Source organism: Pan troglodytes, chromosome 11 (assembly GCF_028858775.2).
Source record: "Pan troglodytes isolate AG18354 chromosome 11, NHGRI_mPanTro3-v2.0_pri, whole genome shotgun sequence".
NCBI lineage: Eukaryota > Metazoa > Chordata > Mammalia > Primates > Hominidae > Pan > Pan troglodytes.
This window is the reverse complement of record NC_072409.2, coordinates 60,857,192-60,872,859: the sequence shown is the minus strand read 5'-3', so window position 1 is coordinate 60,872,859 and position 15,668 is coordinate 60,857,192. Positions and strand designations below refer to the sequence as shown.

Genomic DNA, 15,668 nt, shown 5'->3' with positions numbered 1-15,668 from the left:
TTAAGAAAAAAATTTTCAAATTTTCACCATTAAGTATAATGGTACTTATAGGATTTCATGAATGGACTACTGGAAATGAGCTCATATTAGTTTTAGTTTTTTTATGGTATGCTCCAGTGTACACTACCAATTCAGTAAAATAAATCAGTGAACAACTAATAATCTGTGGTTGGTTTAATCTGTGGTTGGTTGAATCCCCAGTTGCAGAACCCATAGATACAGAGGGCCAACTGGATCTCCCTCATCAAAGATATGGAGGGCAGACAGCTGAGAGGTGAGGCCAGCTGGACTTCCTGGTTTGAGTGGGGACTTGGGGAACTTTCCTGTCTTACAAGAGGATTGTAAAACACACCAATCAGCAATTTTCCAGTCTTACAAGAGGTTTGTAAAACGTACCAATCAGCGCTCTACAAAATGCACCAATCAGCACTCTGTAAATCACATCCATCGGCAGTCTGTAAAATGCACCAGTCAGCAGGATTCTAAAAGTAGCCAATGGTGGGGAGGATTGAAAAAAGGGCATTCTGATAGGACAGAAACAGAACATGGGAGGGGACAAATAAGGGAATAAAAGCTGGCCACTTCAGCCAGCAGCTGCAACCCAGTCGGGTCCCCTTCCACGCTGTGGAAGCTTAGTTCTTTCGCTCTTCACAATAAACCTTGCTACCGCTAGCGCTACCGCTCGCGCGTTGGGTCCACGCCATCTTTAAGAGCTGTAACACTCATCGCGAAGGTCCACGGCTTCATTCTTGAAGTCAGCAAGACCATGAACCCACCGGCAGGAACCAACTGCAGACACACAGCTACCTCCTATATTGCATGTCGTACAATGTCACCTTATAGGGGATATCATATATATCTCTTAAAACTTAACCTAAAAAAGTCCCTAGTAGAAAACAGTGGGCACAGAACATTAATAGGCAATTCAGAGAAGAAACACAAATGATCATGAAACATAAATACAGGCTCAACCTTACTAACAAAAAGTTCAAATTAAGCAAAAATAAAGTACCATTTTTATCAGAGTATGAAAATGAAAAACGTTGGTAATATCTGATATATGGGAGCATATTAATTACAATATTTCTGCACTACTGTAACAGAACAAATAAAGTGACTTAACAACAATGCACATTTCTCTTCTTTTTAATACTGCCAGTGTGAGTAGTCCAGATCAGTTTGGACTGTTTCACAAGTGGGTAACTTGCCCTGGGCCCCATGACTCAGTGCCCCCTCCTTTACAGGCTTTGCGCTCTGTATCAGGCAGTCCTCCAGGGCTGACCTGGTCGCCTCCTTCTAGGGCTTTTGAGACTTTTGCTGCACAATGCCAACGGGCTCTATCAACTGATGGCTCTATCTTGCCTCTGATTGTGTGGCCACATCGTGTCCTCTGAGGCTGGCCTTAAGTCGTGCCAACAAGGGACAGACATTTCTTGTGTGAACGGGGCTGCCACTCTGACTTTGCCCATGGGGCCCTGATTTATCCTTCTTTCTCCTGGCAGTATGTGGAAGGTAGGGGGATGGTCAACAGTGATTATGGCTTAAAGAGCTCAAGAGAAGGCGCTGTTGGAAAATGTGTTGTTCTACCTTTATGTGATAAAATTCCAAATGGCAAATTTAACATGACTAGAAAATGAATTAGGGTTCATATCTTCCTGCATACTCTGGTTAAGACTTGCATTTGTCTTCATCATCAATGAAGCACGGTAACAATCTTTGACAGCGTCATTGCAAGTCACTGTATGATGCACAGTCAGGAGTAATAATGTAACTAGCATTAAATAAATAGCACTAGGGAACTGCATAGCCAAGATAACCTATATTGTTTCAATACAAATTCCCAAGAGCTATAGCATTTAAAGTAGTAACCGTGTGCTTCTTTTTTCTCAGGGTGGGATATGACATTAGCCAGAAAGGATGCATTGAGAATTCATGGACCTGTGCAGGAAAACATGGTGCACTTATTGAACAATAGGCAAATATATAAGTACTTCTCTACTCATTATTCTAAAGCTTCATCAATAAATCACTCTACTTTACAGGGGCTAACGAATGCTGTACTATATTTTAAAATTAAATTGTTTACTTTGAAATAAAAAAATGAGGATTTTTTTTTTTTAAAGACCAGGAAGAATTATACCCAAGTTAAATTGTGTCTGAGTGTTGGTTTCATATGAGACTTTGTTTCTTTTCATATGTTCTATAACATGGTACATTAAATTAGAAAATAACTTGGCCATGGTCAGTTAGCCAGGCATGGTGGTAAGTGCCTGTAATCCCAGCTACTTGGGAGGCTGAGGCAGGAGAATCCCTTGAACTCGGGAGGCAGAGGTTGCAGTGAGCTGAGATCATGCCATTGCACTCCACTCTGGGCAAAAAGAGCAAAACACCGTCTCAACAATAATAATAATATTAAATTCTCTTTGAATGCAATTCCTATGCTCTTTTATTAAAAAAGGTAATATAAGGTACATCTTTTAGAAGATACAAAAAGGCATATATGGTGAAAAATAAATCTTCCTCTTATCCTGTTCTTCAGTCACCTAGTTCCTTTCCCCAGAGGTAATCACTGTTAGTTTCTTTGAATCTTTCAAGAGATGGAAAATCTATCTGTGTGTGTGTTTGTGTGTGTGTATAAATTTTCTTTTTAAAGGCAAATGATTAAAAAAAATACATACACAGTTCTGTACTTTGCTAATTTTATTAATATGGTTTGGATCTGATCCTATCAGTCCATAAAGAGTAGACTCTTTAATAATTGTATAGTATTTTATTAAATGGGTATATGCAATATAATTTATTAACTAGCTCTCAATCTATTGTTATTTCAACAATATTGAACTTAATATTCTCACACATAGGCCTGGAAATATCTGCGAGTTAAAATAGGTAATATGTAAGTGGATTTGCTAGATCAAAGGGGATAGTCACTTAAAATACATTGCAAAACTGCTCACTAGAGATGTTTAGCAATTTTACACCAACAGTGCATGTGTATCTCTCACTACAAGCTTGCCAGCTTGTGGAATCTTGCCATTCCCTATGCTCTTTTCAGTGTAGAACACTGCCTGCCTCTGAGTCTCAGTTCCAGGATCACATACTAGGTTTGTAACTTTGGACAAGTCAAGTTAATCTCTCTGAACCATCTTCCTCAATGGAAAGGAATATCCATTTTCTTTTCTTTTTTCTTTTTCTTTTTCTTTTTTTTTTTTTTTGAGACGGAGTTTCACTCTTATTGCCCCAGCTGCTGGAGTGGAGTGGTGTGTTCTTGGCTCACCACAAACTCCACCTCCCGGGTTCAAGTGATTCTCCTGCCTCAGCCTCCTGAGTAGCTGGGATTACAGGCATGCGCCACCAAGCCCTGCTTATTTTGTATTTTTAGTAGAGACGGGGTTTCTACATGTTGGTCAGGCTGGTCTTGAACTCCCGACATCAGGTGATCTGCCCGCCTCGGCCTCCCAAGGTGCTGGGATTACAGGCGTGAGTCACCGCGCCCAGCCAGAATATCCATTTTCTAAAGCTCCTATAAAAATTAAAGGAGATATGCTAAAGCCCAACCATTACACAAATGAGAGGCAGAATCAATATTTTTATATATTCTACATATAAATGTTAGGTGTGAAAGTGATTACGGTTTTTGCCATTACTAAAAACCGCAATTGCTTTTGCACCAACATAATAGCTCTTGTACTTTTCCACTTCTGTTCTTAGCAGGGCAACAGTTCTATTATTCATCTACTTGCTTTTTGTTTCTTTCTCACACACTCCATCCCTCCTCCCCCAAATCCGACAATCAAATAAATGAATCTTACTGAAGTTCGACTTGTGCTAATCTGCCACTTAAAAAACAAGATAAAAACAAAACTCTGCCAGGTGTGGTGGCTCACGCCTGTAATCCCAGCACTTTGGGAGGGCGAGCCAGATCACTTGAAGTCAGGAGTTCAAGACCAGCCTAGCCAACATGGCAAAACACTGTCTCTACTAAAAATACAGAAATTAGCTGGGTGGGCCAGGTGCGGTGGCTCTCACCTGTAATCCCAACACTTTGGGAGGCCGAGGAAGGCGGATCACCTGAGGTCAGAAGTTCGAGATCAGCCTGGTCAACACGGTGAAACCCCATCTCTACCAAAAATACAAAAATTAGCCAGGTGTAGTTGTATGCACCTGTAATCCCAGCTACTCAGGAGGCTGAGGCAGGAGAATTGCTTGAACCCGGGAGGCAGAGGTTGCATTGAGCCGAGATCGCACCATTGCACTCCAGCCTGGGTGACAGAGCGAGACTTGGTCTCAAAAAAAAAAAAAAAAAAGAGAAATTAGCCAGGCATGGTGGCAGGTGCCTATAATCCCAGCTACTTAAGAGGCTGAGGCAGGAGAATCGCTTAAACCCGCGAGGTGCAGGTTGCAGTGAGCCGAGATTTCATCACTGCACTCCAGCCTGGGCAACAGAGCAATTCCTCTCAAAAACAAAAAACAAAACTCTAAAGCTAAGAGGAAATTCTGTACCTTGTCCTCCATTACCTAGCCCCACCCTAGGGGCTACTTACCTTCCTATTATTTTTTTACTACTGCCTTTAGCCATTGTTATAAACCATTAAAATATTCCAGCATAAGAAGCACGATATTACATGCTAGGTTAAATTACTAGTGCAGTCAGTTGCCCTAATTAGTAGCTCACGTAAAGCCCATACTAGAGTGGTAGCTATCATAAGTCCTGCTAATATTGATTAATAGCACACAGCAGCTTTGTTAATTAGCACCATGAATATCAGAAATTGGTTTTTTATTAAATTGATGGTTGTAATAAGCATGAAGAATGTTAAAAATGGGTTCTGAGAAATTAGAGGTTTTCAAGATATGTATTAATAGAGTGGTTAAAATGTTCAGACAGTCCCCATTATTTCATGATCTGGGTTTAAGAATCCAGGAAGGCCAATATCCCCCACATCCTTAGGGGTGATTTCTAAAGCCTAAACACTTAAGAGTCCTATGATCCGACAATAGGTCTAAGGATTTCTAGTTGTTTCATGCTCATCTTAAGGAGGCCGAGGCGGGTGGATCATGAGGTCAGGAAAGCGAGACCATCCTGGTGAACACGGTGAAACCCCGTCTCTATTAAAAAATTACAAAAAATTAGCCGGGCATAGTGGCACATGCCTTGTAATCTCAGCAACTCAAGAGGCTGAGGCAGGAGAATCGCTTGAACTTGGGAGGCAGAGGTTGCAGTGAGCCAAGATCGTGCCATTGCACTCCAGCCTGGGCAACAAGAGGGAAACTCCATCTCAAAATAATAATAATAATAATAATAATAATAATAATAATAATAATAAAATAATAAAAAAAGGATAACCAGCCTCGGGAATGTCATCACCTTTGGTATAAGTGAACCTTTCATGTGTGATCAAATTAACCCAAATGATCAAGAGCTAGAATTCTACCATGCTTACGAAACAAGTTATAATGAACAGTTTTGTGCTTGCTTGTGATAAATGTTTAACAAATGTCTGTATGCGAGGCAGAATTTGACCTAAACTTACTTTTATTGTAACCTGCTAACATGGTTGTGGAGAAATAGCTAACTCTCATCCACATTAAACTTGGTTAGTCTTTTAGCAACAAAACCCTGAGTTGCCCATGATCAGACTGTCTTTGATCAGTTGGCTGTTTATTTAAATATTTAAAAAATATTTAACCTTTCTACTTCCTATTAAGCACCCTATGACAGCCTGCCTGCATGCTTTTCCCTCTTTCACTGTGAATACCCACATTTTATAGCTTCAGGAAGCCTTCCAGATGCCAGGTAGATCCCAATCCCTCTCAATTCCAGTAGTGTTCAATCTGTCATTTACAGCACTTTGAAATTTGTCTTGTGTCTTTGCGATCCACTTTATAGCACTTGGTAGATTTTCTTCAGAGTGGAATAAGATGCAGGCCATATTTTTCATTCCTCAAACTATGTAGTATAGTGCTTTGCTTACAGTAGAGGTAAACAAGGATTAAATGAATAATGGAATATGCTCAAATCACTGTCGGCGTTGGGAGAAAGAGCATTCATTCTTTCATGCTACAGTTACTGAGTCCTTACTACGTACTCAGCATTTTTCTAGGCTCTGGGCTGGAAGCAATCAACACAACCAAGTCTGTCTTCAGAGAACTTATATTTTAATGGAGAAGACAAAATATATCATGGTTAAGTAGAGACAAAGGTTATGAAGAAAAAGAATGCATAGTAAGACAGCAGAATGGGGCAGGGGTGCTACTTCAGATGGGGCAGACAGGGTTAATAAGTAGGAACCCTGAAGTCTGTGATGACTCTGGATTTTTATTGTGTGATGGAAAAGCTACCAGGTCCTTGCTTTGAAGACACTGTCAGTAGGCCATAGGGTAACTACTTATTTCTTGGGTCTTGTGGCAGACTCCTGACTGTCCTCCAATATTCACCCTCTCCTTATTGTGTATCAGGGTGGCTGGAGTTTATGTATACACATAGCCATACAGCTATAGATGACATATTCAGTTCTCTCTTGCAGCTAGCTCAGGCTATGTAGCTAAGTTCTGGACATGAGCAAAAGTAATGTGTACCTCTTGCAGATCATGCTCTTAAAAGAAGTGGTCACAGTCTCCCTTTATCCCTCTCTCTCTTTTTTTTTTAAGAGACAGGGTCTTGCCATCTTGCTCAGGCTGGTCTTGAACTCCTGGCCTCGTGATCCTCCTACCTCAGCCTCCGGAATAGCTGGGATTACAGGCATAAGCTACAGTGCCAGCTCTTTATTCCTTTAGATGGTTTGGATACAGATATGTTGGCAAGAACTAAATCAGCCATCTTAGACTATGAGAGGGAACACACAGGTTCCTGAGGAGAGAAGAGCAACCAACAGAAGTTGAGAGAGGAGTCGGCCTATCAGCCCCAGCATGCTTATGTTCTGTTAATAAACTATCTTGTATACATTATATTTTGGTCTTTGTTACAGTAGAAGAAATCTGTACCCTAATTTGGGGGCATATTGGAGAAGCAGTATCTTACCTACAAGGAAGTTAATTACAGAAGTAGGGACTGCTTATGTAATAACTCCAACGACTCAAAAAGCCAAGGTAGTTTGATATTTGATAGCAAGGCATGATGGTATTTTCTAAGAAAAAAAAACAATCCATTGGACCTGGTTATTCAGTCTCACCTCTGCCATTTACCAACAGTAAGAACTTGAGCCCGGGCGTAGTGACTCAGGCCTGTAATCTCAGCACTTTGGGAGGCTGAGGCAGGAGGATAGCTTGAGGCCAGGAGTTTGAGGCTAGCCTGGGTAACCAAAGCAATAAACAGTCTTAAAGAAAAAGAATAAAAAAAGAACTTGAAAGACTCAACATTTTAAAGTCCCTGTTTCTCCATCAACAGTACAAAGTTGTTATATATGACAATGTAGATTTAAATACTTATAAAGCAAAAAAAAAAAAAAAAAATCTCCTTTAGGGGCTGGGGGCCGGGTGCAGTGGCTCACGCCTGTAATCCCGGCACTTTGGGAGGCCAAGGCAGGCAGATCACCTGAGGTCAGGAGTTCGAGACCAGCCTGGCAAACATAGTGAAACCCCGTCTCTACTAAAAATACAAAAAATTAGCTGGGCGTGGTGGTGCGCACCTGTAATCCCAGCTACTCGGGAGGCTGAGGTAGGAGAATCGCTTGAACCCAGAAGGAGGTTGCAGTGAACCGAGATTGCACCATCGCACTCCAGCCTGGGCAATAAGAGCAAGACTCTGTCTCAAACAAACAAAAAACTTATCAAATAACTTCTTTCCATGATTTCTGACTGAAAAGAAGGGGATGGCCTAAATCACTCAGAAGGTCCCTCCTAAATCTAACAACTAATCTCTGATGGTACAGAATTTCACTGTCAGAGATCACTGGGACTAAAATTCTAGGCTGGGTGCAGTGCCTCCCACCTGTAATCCAGCACTTTGGGAGGCCGAGAGAGGTTTGAGGCTGGTTTGAGACAAGCCTAGGCAATATACCAAGACCTCATCTCTTTTTTAAAATAAATTCTAAATAATATGAAAGGAATGTAAAATTTACCATTCTATCATAACATTCATTGGGCAGCTTGTCCCAAATCTTTCCTGCACTGGAATTCATTAACCCACTCCTTAAATTTGGCAGAAATGGTCAAGTGACCCTCTTGGCACCCTTTCCCCTCAACCTTCACTCTAAACGCATGACCCTGAATGCCAAGAGCGTGTAACAGTCTCCTCAGGCAAAAGGAAATTAAAGTTTACTAACAAAAGCATGGTCAGACAGGTAAGGTACTATTTGTGGAAGGAGAACGTCTTTCAGGTGTTTCTGACCTACCTAAAAATAACTAACCTACGTTGCAGCCTCTCCGATAAAGGCAGGGCCAGGGCCAGGGCCAGGGCCAGGGCCAGAGCTGTTTTTAGGTTGCCCTCAGCTTCACCAAGTCCTCTTAGCACAGCTTAGAATGAAGCTAACCAGAGGAGCCCTGCTCTCTCTCTTTGGGATTATACAAAGCTGGCTTTTTTGAAAATATCTAAATCTTCCAGCCAATCACCAGTCATTTATTTTGCAGCAATAAACAGTTATAATTCAACATTAAAAAATAAATAAAATCCCCCATACCTAACCTTTTTGGTGGAAATAAAAAGCCCAAATTGTCAACATAGTCATATCTCCCAAATGTGCAAATTCTATTAATTATAAAATTTCCAAATTATATATCAATATAAAATAACGAGATGGAATATCTTTAAAGAAGCTCATCTGACTAACTTATATTTGAATTTAACAAGGTAACAAGATCTATAAAAATAACTATCAGCACTCCCCAATGCTCAGTCTGTAGGTATTGGCATCCTTTGAACTATTTATCAATAGACTACAAAATAATCTCTACTTTCACATTATTTAGAATTTTCAGACCTGGGTGTATAAAATTCACAGTACATTTTTCAAGATTTAAAATATGAGAAGATACATAAACATTAATAATGTACTCACTATAATGCTACGTGTCCCAATAGGCCCCGATCTCATTTGCTCCTCTCAACAACTCTGTGAATTAGGTATGATTCTCATTTCACCAATGATGAGACTATCAAGTAACTTGTAAGTGAAAGTCTGCCTGACTCAAAAATATATTTTAAAAAAATTACTTTATATAGTAGCTTAATGTAAGGAGTAATAAGTGAAAATTGGCTATTGGGCATGTTAGCAAACATAGTGTTTAAACATAAAAACAGTTAACCTATGTTGCAGCCTCTCTGATGAATACTCAGCCTTGTAACTTGGCTTCTTTAAATGGTTTAAACCTTTTTTTCATGAGTGTTTATTGCTTCTGTTAGACTGTGATTTCACTGCAGGCAGAAAAGGGACTAAATTTTCTACCCTTTCGAACACTAACAGACTGCTGAACACTATTTTGTAAATGTGGGTACTTAACAGACTTTTTTTTAGTAAACCTGAAAACCAAAATGACTCTTAATAAGGTTCAGAGTATAAAAAATAGTTCTCACTTAAAATAACATACACCAAAAGAATATGAAAATATTGATTTATTACCAACAAAGCAGGATTTCCCAGTTTTTTTCAATTACACACACACAAGCACACACAATAGCAGAATGAAATTACATTTTTCACATCTAAAGGTTTATACCTCAAAGAAAATAGGCAAGTGTCCAAAAGACAATTAGAAAGCAAGATATCTTTCCTTTTACTTTGAATATGGAAAATCTTTTAACAGAGACTCTTTCCAGGCAAACCAATGAAGATTTAGGCATAGAAAATGCTTGTCACCTTAAGGTTTTTAAATATAACTGTATTCACCAAATCAAGTTTTTACTAAAAGTTTTTACGATTTTTATGTAATTAAAAATCAACTTTTGGCCGGGCACAGGGGCTCACGCCTATAATCCCAGCACTTTGGGAGGCCGAGGCGGGTGGATCACAAGGTCAGGAGTTCGAGACCAGCCTGGCCAATATGCTGAAACCCTATCTCTACTAAAAGTATAAAAAATTAGCTGGGTGTGGTGGGACGTGCCTGTTGTCCCAGTTACTTGGGAGGCTGAGGCAGGAGAATCGCTTGAACCCGGGAGGCGGAGGTTGCAGTAAGCCGAGATCACGCCACTGCACTCCAGCCTGGGCAACAGAGTGAGACTCCATCTCAAACAAACAAACAAACAAAAAAACTTTTGCAGAAAATAAAGTTTTAAGTGGCTGAGACTATGTGCTAGACTTACTACTGTTTAATATGCTAAAATGATACATAATTTATTCTTCACAGCTCAAAATTCAATGTAAAGCCAAATATTAATTTTGTCCAGTAAAGAAATTAAATGTTTACAAACAAAGTATGGAACAGTTGTTGGCCTATGTAAATTGAAATGTAATTGACCATTTTATTTTCAAACATGCTTAATCTTCACGTGTCTTTTTCACATTGATACTCACTTTGCAGAAATAAGATGACTGGTACTAATTTAGACAATAAACAAACTACACCAAGCACATTTTAGTAAAGATATTTTGGTGTAACGCAAAGTAATTAACGATGAAAACATTTGGTAATATCCATTTACTAATATGTTACCAAGTTCTTCAATGTTTACATGACTTGCTCATATTAGTAAAAATGTCATTTTAAAATATTTTCATACTTCATGCACTGGAGTTAGTTTAAGAAGGGAAGGCTCTTTTAAAATGTTTATAAAGAAGAAAACACCTTTTTAAAGAGAAAATGTCTAAGTGAGAGGACATAAACTTATGGTTCATTATTTTTTGACCTAGTTAAGAATATAAATTTCAATGGCTACTTAAGAATATACAAAACCCAAACTGAAAGCAATTCTTCAATTTATTCAGGCAAGCAAGTCAAAAAAATAATTTTGTCATTACTGGCACAGATCCAATCCACTGTTCAAAGACATGACTTTGGACTGTCTATTTTCCTATAAGATTTATTTTTTAAAAGAAGATAATTTGTTTGGTTCTACTAATTAGTATAACTTAGAGATAAACAAATGATTTTCCCATTTAATTCTTTTGCGGTGAAAGAAAACAGTTTAAACTAGATTTTCTAAGATAATGGGTACATCAACATTTTAAGAAAGGCCCTATAGGCTTAAGTTCTAAAAACATTACGGTTTTAAAGAAATCAATGCTTTTCCATCACTCTTTACATAACACTGAGAAATTTCAAATATAAATTGTAGAAACCAGTATATGAAATTTTAAGAAAAATCTTACTAAAAATAATTATAAAAATGCTTTTAGAAATGTAAGATGTAAAATATAATTGACTTTAAATAAAATAAAAAAAAGCAACCCCTGCCCCCACACTTTAAAAGGTTATTCTTTAAAAACCCTTGTCACCTAATTTTATTCTCAGTCAATCTTTTGGTTGTATTTTGCATCATCTAGTGGCCACCTTGCAGCATTTCAAAGCAGTTCTGCTACCATTTTTGAACCCCAGTGCTTTTTTCCCCTTGAAATACCAATAAAATTATAGCATCAAGTTTCATAAAACTTTCTTTTAAAGGCCCATAAAATTCCATTTCCTACTGGAGATAAGGTAATCTTTTTTAATAGGAAGAAATGACTAGATCTGTCATAAATTATTACTATACATTAGACATTTTCATATCAATTTTTAAAAATTAAATATAACATTGGGAGAAACTAGGACTTAGGCTCTAGAGTCATCTTTAGGCTCTAAAAGTAATTAAAGTTACTCTGCAATTAAAGCTCAGGGCTACCATATAAGTAACTTCTTGTGATTAACCCCTCTTCCACTGTACCTTTGATTTGTAATATTAAGTACATTTTAACATGAGAACTGAATGACTCATGGTCAGAGTGCCAAGAACTCAAGTTCAACCAAGACTGAAGAAGACTTAACTTTTACTACCAGCTGCTATTTTGGAAAGGTCATTATAGTTTCCATTATCAACCTATTTGTATTTAAAAGCAGGTTTCCAAAAATAACTGCTTTTCGTTTTAGTGAATCTCCTTTTATTCAGTTGAGCCATACTTATAAACAGAATTTAACAAAAAAAATTCCCAAGTTCCCTCTCTTTACTTTTATTAAGAAGGTTGAGTGAATGTAATACGGCGCCGCCGCCTTTGGAAAGCCTTTAAATTCCATCTGTTTGGTTCCAGCATATGAGGGCCATTGTAGACAAACAAAACTGTCATCTTTTCAGAATAAGGAAGATTTTGCAGGAGCTGTAAGTATTAAAACAAATTGTCATATAAGCTATATACTGAGAAGTATAGTTTTCCAACCTTACATGTGTACAGTCAAATGTATTATTTTATTTGCAATATTAATAAAACTTTTTTTTTCCCACTCTGCTGCTCATGCCGGAGTACAGAGGTGCGATCTCAGCTCAGTGCAACCTCCACCACCCAGATTCAAGAGATTCTCGTGCCTCAGCCAGCCTCCAGAGTAGCTGGGATTACAGGCATGCACCATCAGGCCCAGCTAACTTTTTGTATTTTTAGTACAGACAGGGTTTCACCATGTTGGCCAGGCTGGTCTCGAACTCCTGACCTCAGGTGATCTGCCCGCCTTGGCTTCCCAAAGTGCTGAGATTACAGGTGTGAGCCACTACCCCCAGCCAATAAGACTCTTAAGAAGCTCTTAAACACCTCAACATAAACCTTGCCAGACTATAATCCTTACCTAAATTAGCATACCTGTAGCCTGGCCTAAGGAACAATCAAAATAAGGAATAATCGAGCCCTCTAGATTCACAGGATAACTGGGATTATTCAACTTCCTTGGCAGACCCTGGAAAAGAGTATGTCCTCCACAATTTTCCTAGGGTAGATACTTTCACTTTTTATTTATAAACACTTCTCAAGCAACTTCTTTGATAGCCTGGTATCCTGAAAAGTGTGTAACAGGGACATTTGTAGACTAAGGTATTTGGCAAGCAGTAGGGTATTAACAGATGTGACTATTCCACAAGACTATCTACTGAAAAAAAGAAGACAGATGACACTATTTAATAAAAATTTGAATGTAGGATGGGCAAAAACAATTTTTTTTTTTTTTTGGAACAAGGTCTCATTCTGTCACCCAGGCTGCAGTGCAGTGGTGTGATCTGGGCTCACTGAAACCTCCACCTCCCAGACTCAAGCGATCCTCATGCCTCAGCTTCCCAAGTAGCTGGGACTATAGGCGCATGCTGCCACGTCCAGCTAATTTTTGTATTTTTTTTTGTAGAGATGGGGTTTTGCCATGTTGCCCAGGCTGGTCTTGAACTCCTGGGCTCAAGTGATCCACCTGCCTTGGCCTCAAAAAGTAGTGGGACTACAGGTGTGAGCCAGTGCACCTGGCCAAAATTTTTCATGAATACTTAAAATGGAAAAAATCTGGTTACATTAAAAACATATCTTTGAATACATATGCTTTGTAATTTACTCACAGCACTAGATTTAGCAAAAGAAAATTTCCCATTGCAATGGTTTTAGATTATGAAAAATTATCTACAAAGATAATTCTGTTTTTATCAGAATTAACCTGTGAATAGAAGATGTTGGGATACTTAAATTTCTCCTGGGCCAGCTTAGTACTAGTGGCAAATAAAGAGGAAGGGCAGTATATGACAAGAGAGGCTTTTTTGGGAAAATGAAGAGCCAGAGTCTTAAGGGTTGTATTCCCCACTCATCTTTCAGTGCTGAAAGAGTACCTTTTCTAGAAGAGGAATGAGAAAATCTCAATTTTAGAACATAATAATATGCCTCCTACCTTTCTTCCTCTGATTAAGCATGACATTGGAACTTGTCCCTTTAATAATGTAAATATTACTGTTAACCTTTTAAATTCCTTTTTTGGGAGTGTTCCTGCTAATATGTGCATGTTGGGACAAAAACTGTATGATTACGCCACAGGAGATTTCTGAGTATATGACCACTTTTAGGTTACTTTTTACCTACCTTTGGTGTTATGAAAAAGTATTGAGATGTATTTTCTTTACAGGCAGTATTTACAACCATTTCAAACACTCTCCGTTCATTGATTGGGTCCATTCCCTAAACAATGGCAATAATAATGATTACATTTATTCCTATTACAGGATATAAGAAGATCCAAGTAACAGAACAATCACCATACCTGATTGATTTCATCAACTACTCTGAATGGACATCTATTTAGCTCCTGAAGTGCCATCAAGTATAACATGGTAGAAACACTTCTTTCACCTCCACTTTGATGATGAGGAGTTAATTCATGCAGTTGAGTACTACTTCGAAATTTGACTCTAATTCGAATTCCATATTTATCATAATCTTCCTATAAAACATTTAAAAAGTGATGAAAAATGAGTTTCCTCTGGTAATGTCATTCTATTATTTGAAAATGGATTGAATTAACTGAGTAAGAGTAAAGAACTCAAAATTTAGTGACACTAGTTTAAATATGTAACAATAAATATATATGTATTTTTAAAAATAATAAATATTAAGCAAACAGTTACTATCTAAAAGCTTTAAGGGTTTTCAAAGAACTATTTAGATAAGGAAACTATTCAGATTAAATTAACATTTTCCTCCTCTATACCATTCTATTCAAGTTTAGTAGGCTTCCCCAAGAGTTTTTAGAAATTACTGAGCGAGGAACTCTGTCCTGGAAAGGCACTATCTATTCTAGTTCCAAAATGCTAGGTTCTTAAACTGTAGGTGAAAGCAATTAGAACATAGTGGAGTGTCATGCTCTCTTGTGCTAGAGAAGTGGTTGTGTATGGTAACTGCAGAGGGCCAAGAATCCCCCTAACTTCTTCAGTTGGTTAAGAAGGAAAAAAGCAAGGTAGGAATTACACATATACTTTGAAAACTTAAGTCATACATACACACAATACTCAGCAAAAAGCAAGCCTGGCACGTAATAGGTGCTCAATAAATATTTGTTGTAATGAGTACATTAGTGTTTTATAAATGTTGCCAAAACTGAGGATGCTCTAAGGTTTACTATTCTTATTGATGGCACTTCTATGTCAGGTTCAGATTTACCTTAAAAATGAGATACATAACTTACTAATTAGGCCGGGTGTGGTGGCTCATGCCTGTAATCCCAGCAATTTGGGAGGCCGAGGGGGGTGGATCACTTCAGGTCAGGAGTTTGAGACCAGCCTGGCCAACATGGGGAAATCCCATCTCTACTAAAAATACAAAAATTAGCCGGGCATGGTGGCAGGCATCTGTAATCCCAGCTACTTGGGAGTCTGAAGCAGAAGAATAGCTTGAACTCAGGAGGTGGAGGTTGCAGTGAGCCAAGATTGCGCCACTGCGCTCCAGCCTGGGTGAGAGCGAGACTTTGTCTCAAAAAACCAAAACGAAAAACATGAAACTTACTAATTAAAGGTTATCTATTAATTGAATAGAGCTTTAAGGTCTAAGATAGTACTGAGCAAGAGAAAGATATAATACAACCCACATATGTAATTTTCAATTTTCTAGTAGTTACTTTTTTTTTGAGACATAGAGTCTCTGTCCCACTCTGTTGCCCGGGCTGGTCTCAAACTCCTGAATTCAAGTGATCCCCCTGCCTTGGCCTCCCAAAGTGGGATTAGGCATAAGCCACAGCACCTGGCCTTTGCCTGTCTTAAAGAAAAATTAATTTTAGCCCAATTGCAATGCATAAACTTACAGCACAAGAAATTAGTA

At 38.5% G+C, this 15,668-nt stretch overlaps 1 protein-coding gene across 15 annotated transcripts in view; it reads right to left on the bottom strand.

The window, feature by feature from the left end:
- Window positions 1–9,532: 9,532 nt before the first annotated feature.
- The window catches only part of SMC5 (structural maintenance of chromosomes 5), a 96,129-nt gene continuing 89,993 nt past the window's right edge, over window positions 9,533–15,668 (bottom strand). For 8 of the 15 annotated variants that reach the window (XR_010148677.1, XM_520066.8, XM_009456706.5 and 5 more), the window contains 3 exons: window positions 14,119–14,298; window positions 13,941–14,036; window positions 9,533–12,221 (listed from right to left, as the gene is read on the bottom strand). Coding sequence is in view for 14 of the 15 variants with exons in the window: in XM_520066.8 (XP_520066.5) it covers window positions 12,081–12,221; window positions 13,941–14,036; window positions 14,119–14,298 (417 nt within the window). In the remaining variant the exon portion in view is untranslated. Of the gene's footprint in view, window positions 12,222–12,578; window positions 12,888–13,940; window positions 14,037–14,118; window positions 14,299–15,668 lie in introns of those variants that run through there. The other 7 variants (XM_063787760.1, XM_063787762.1, XM_063787763.1 and 4 more) reach the window with 4 other exon arrangements.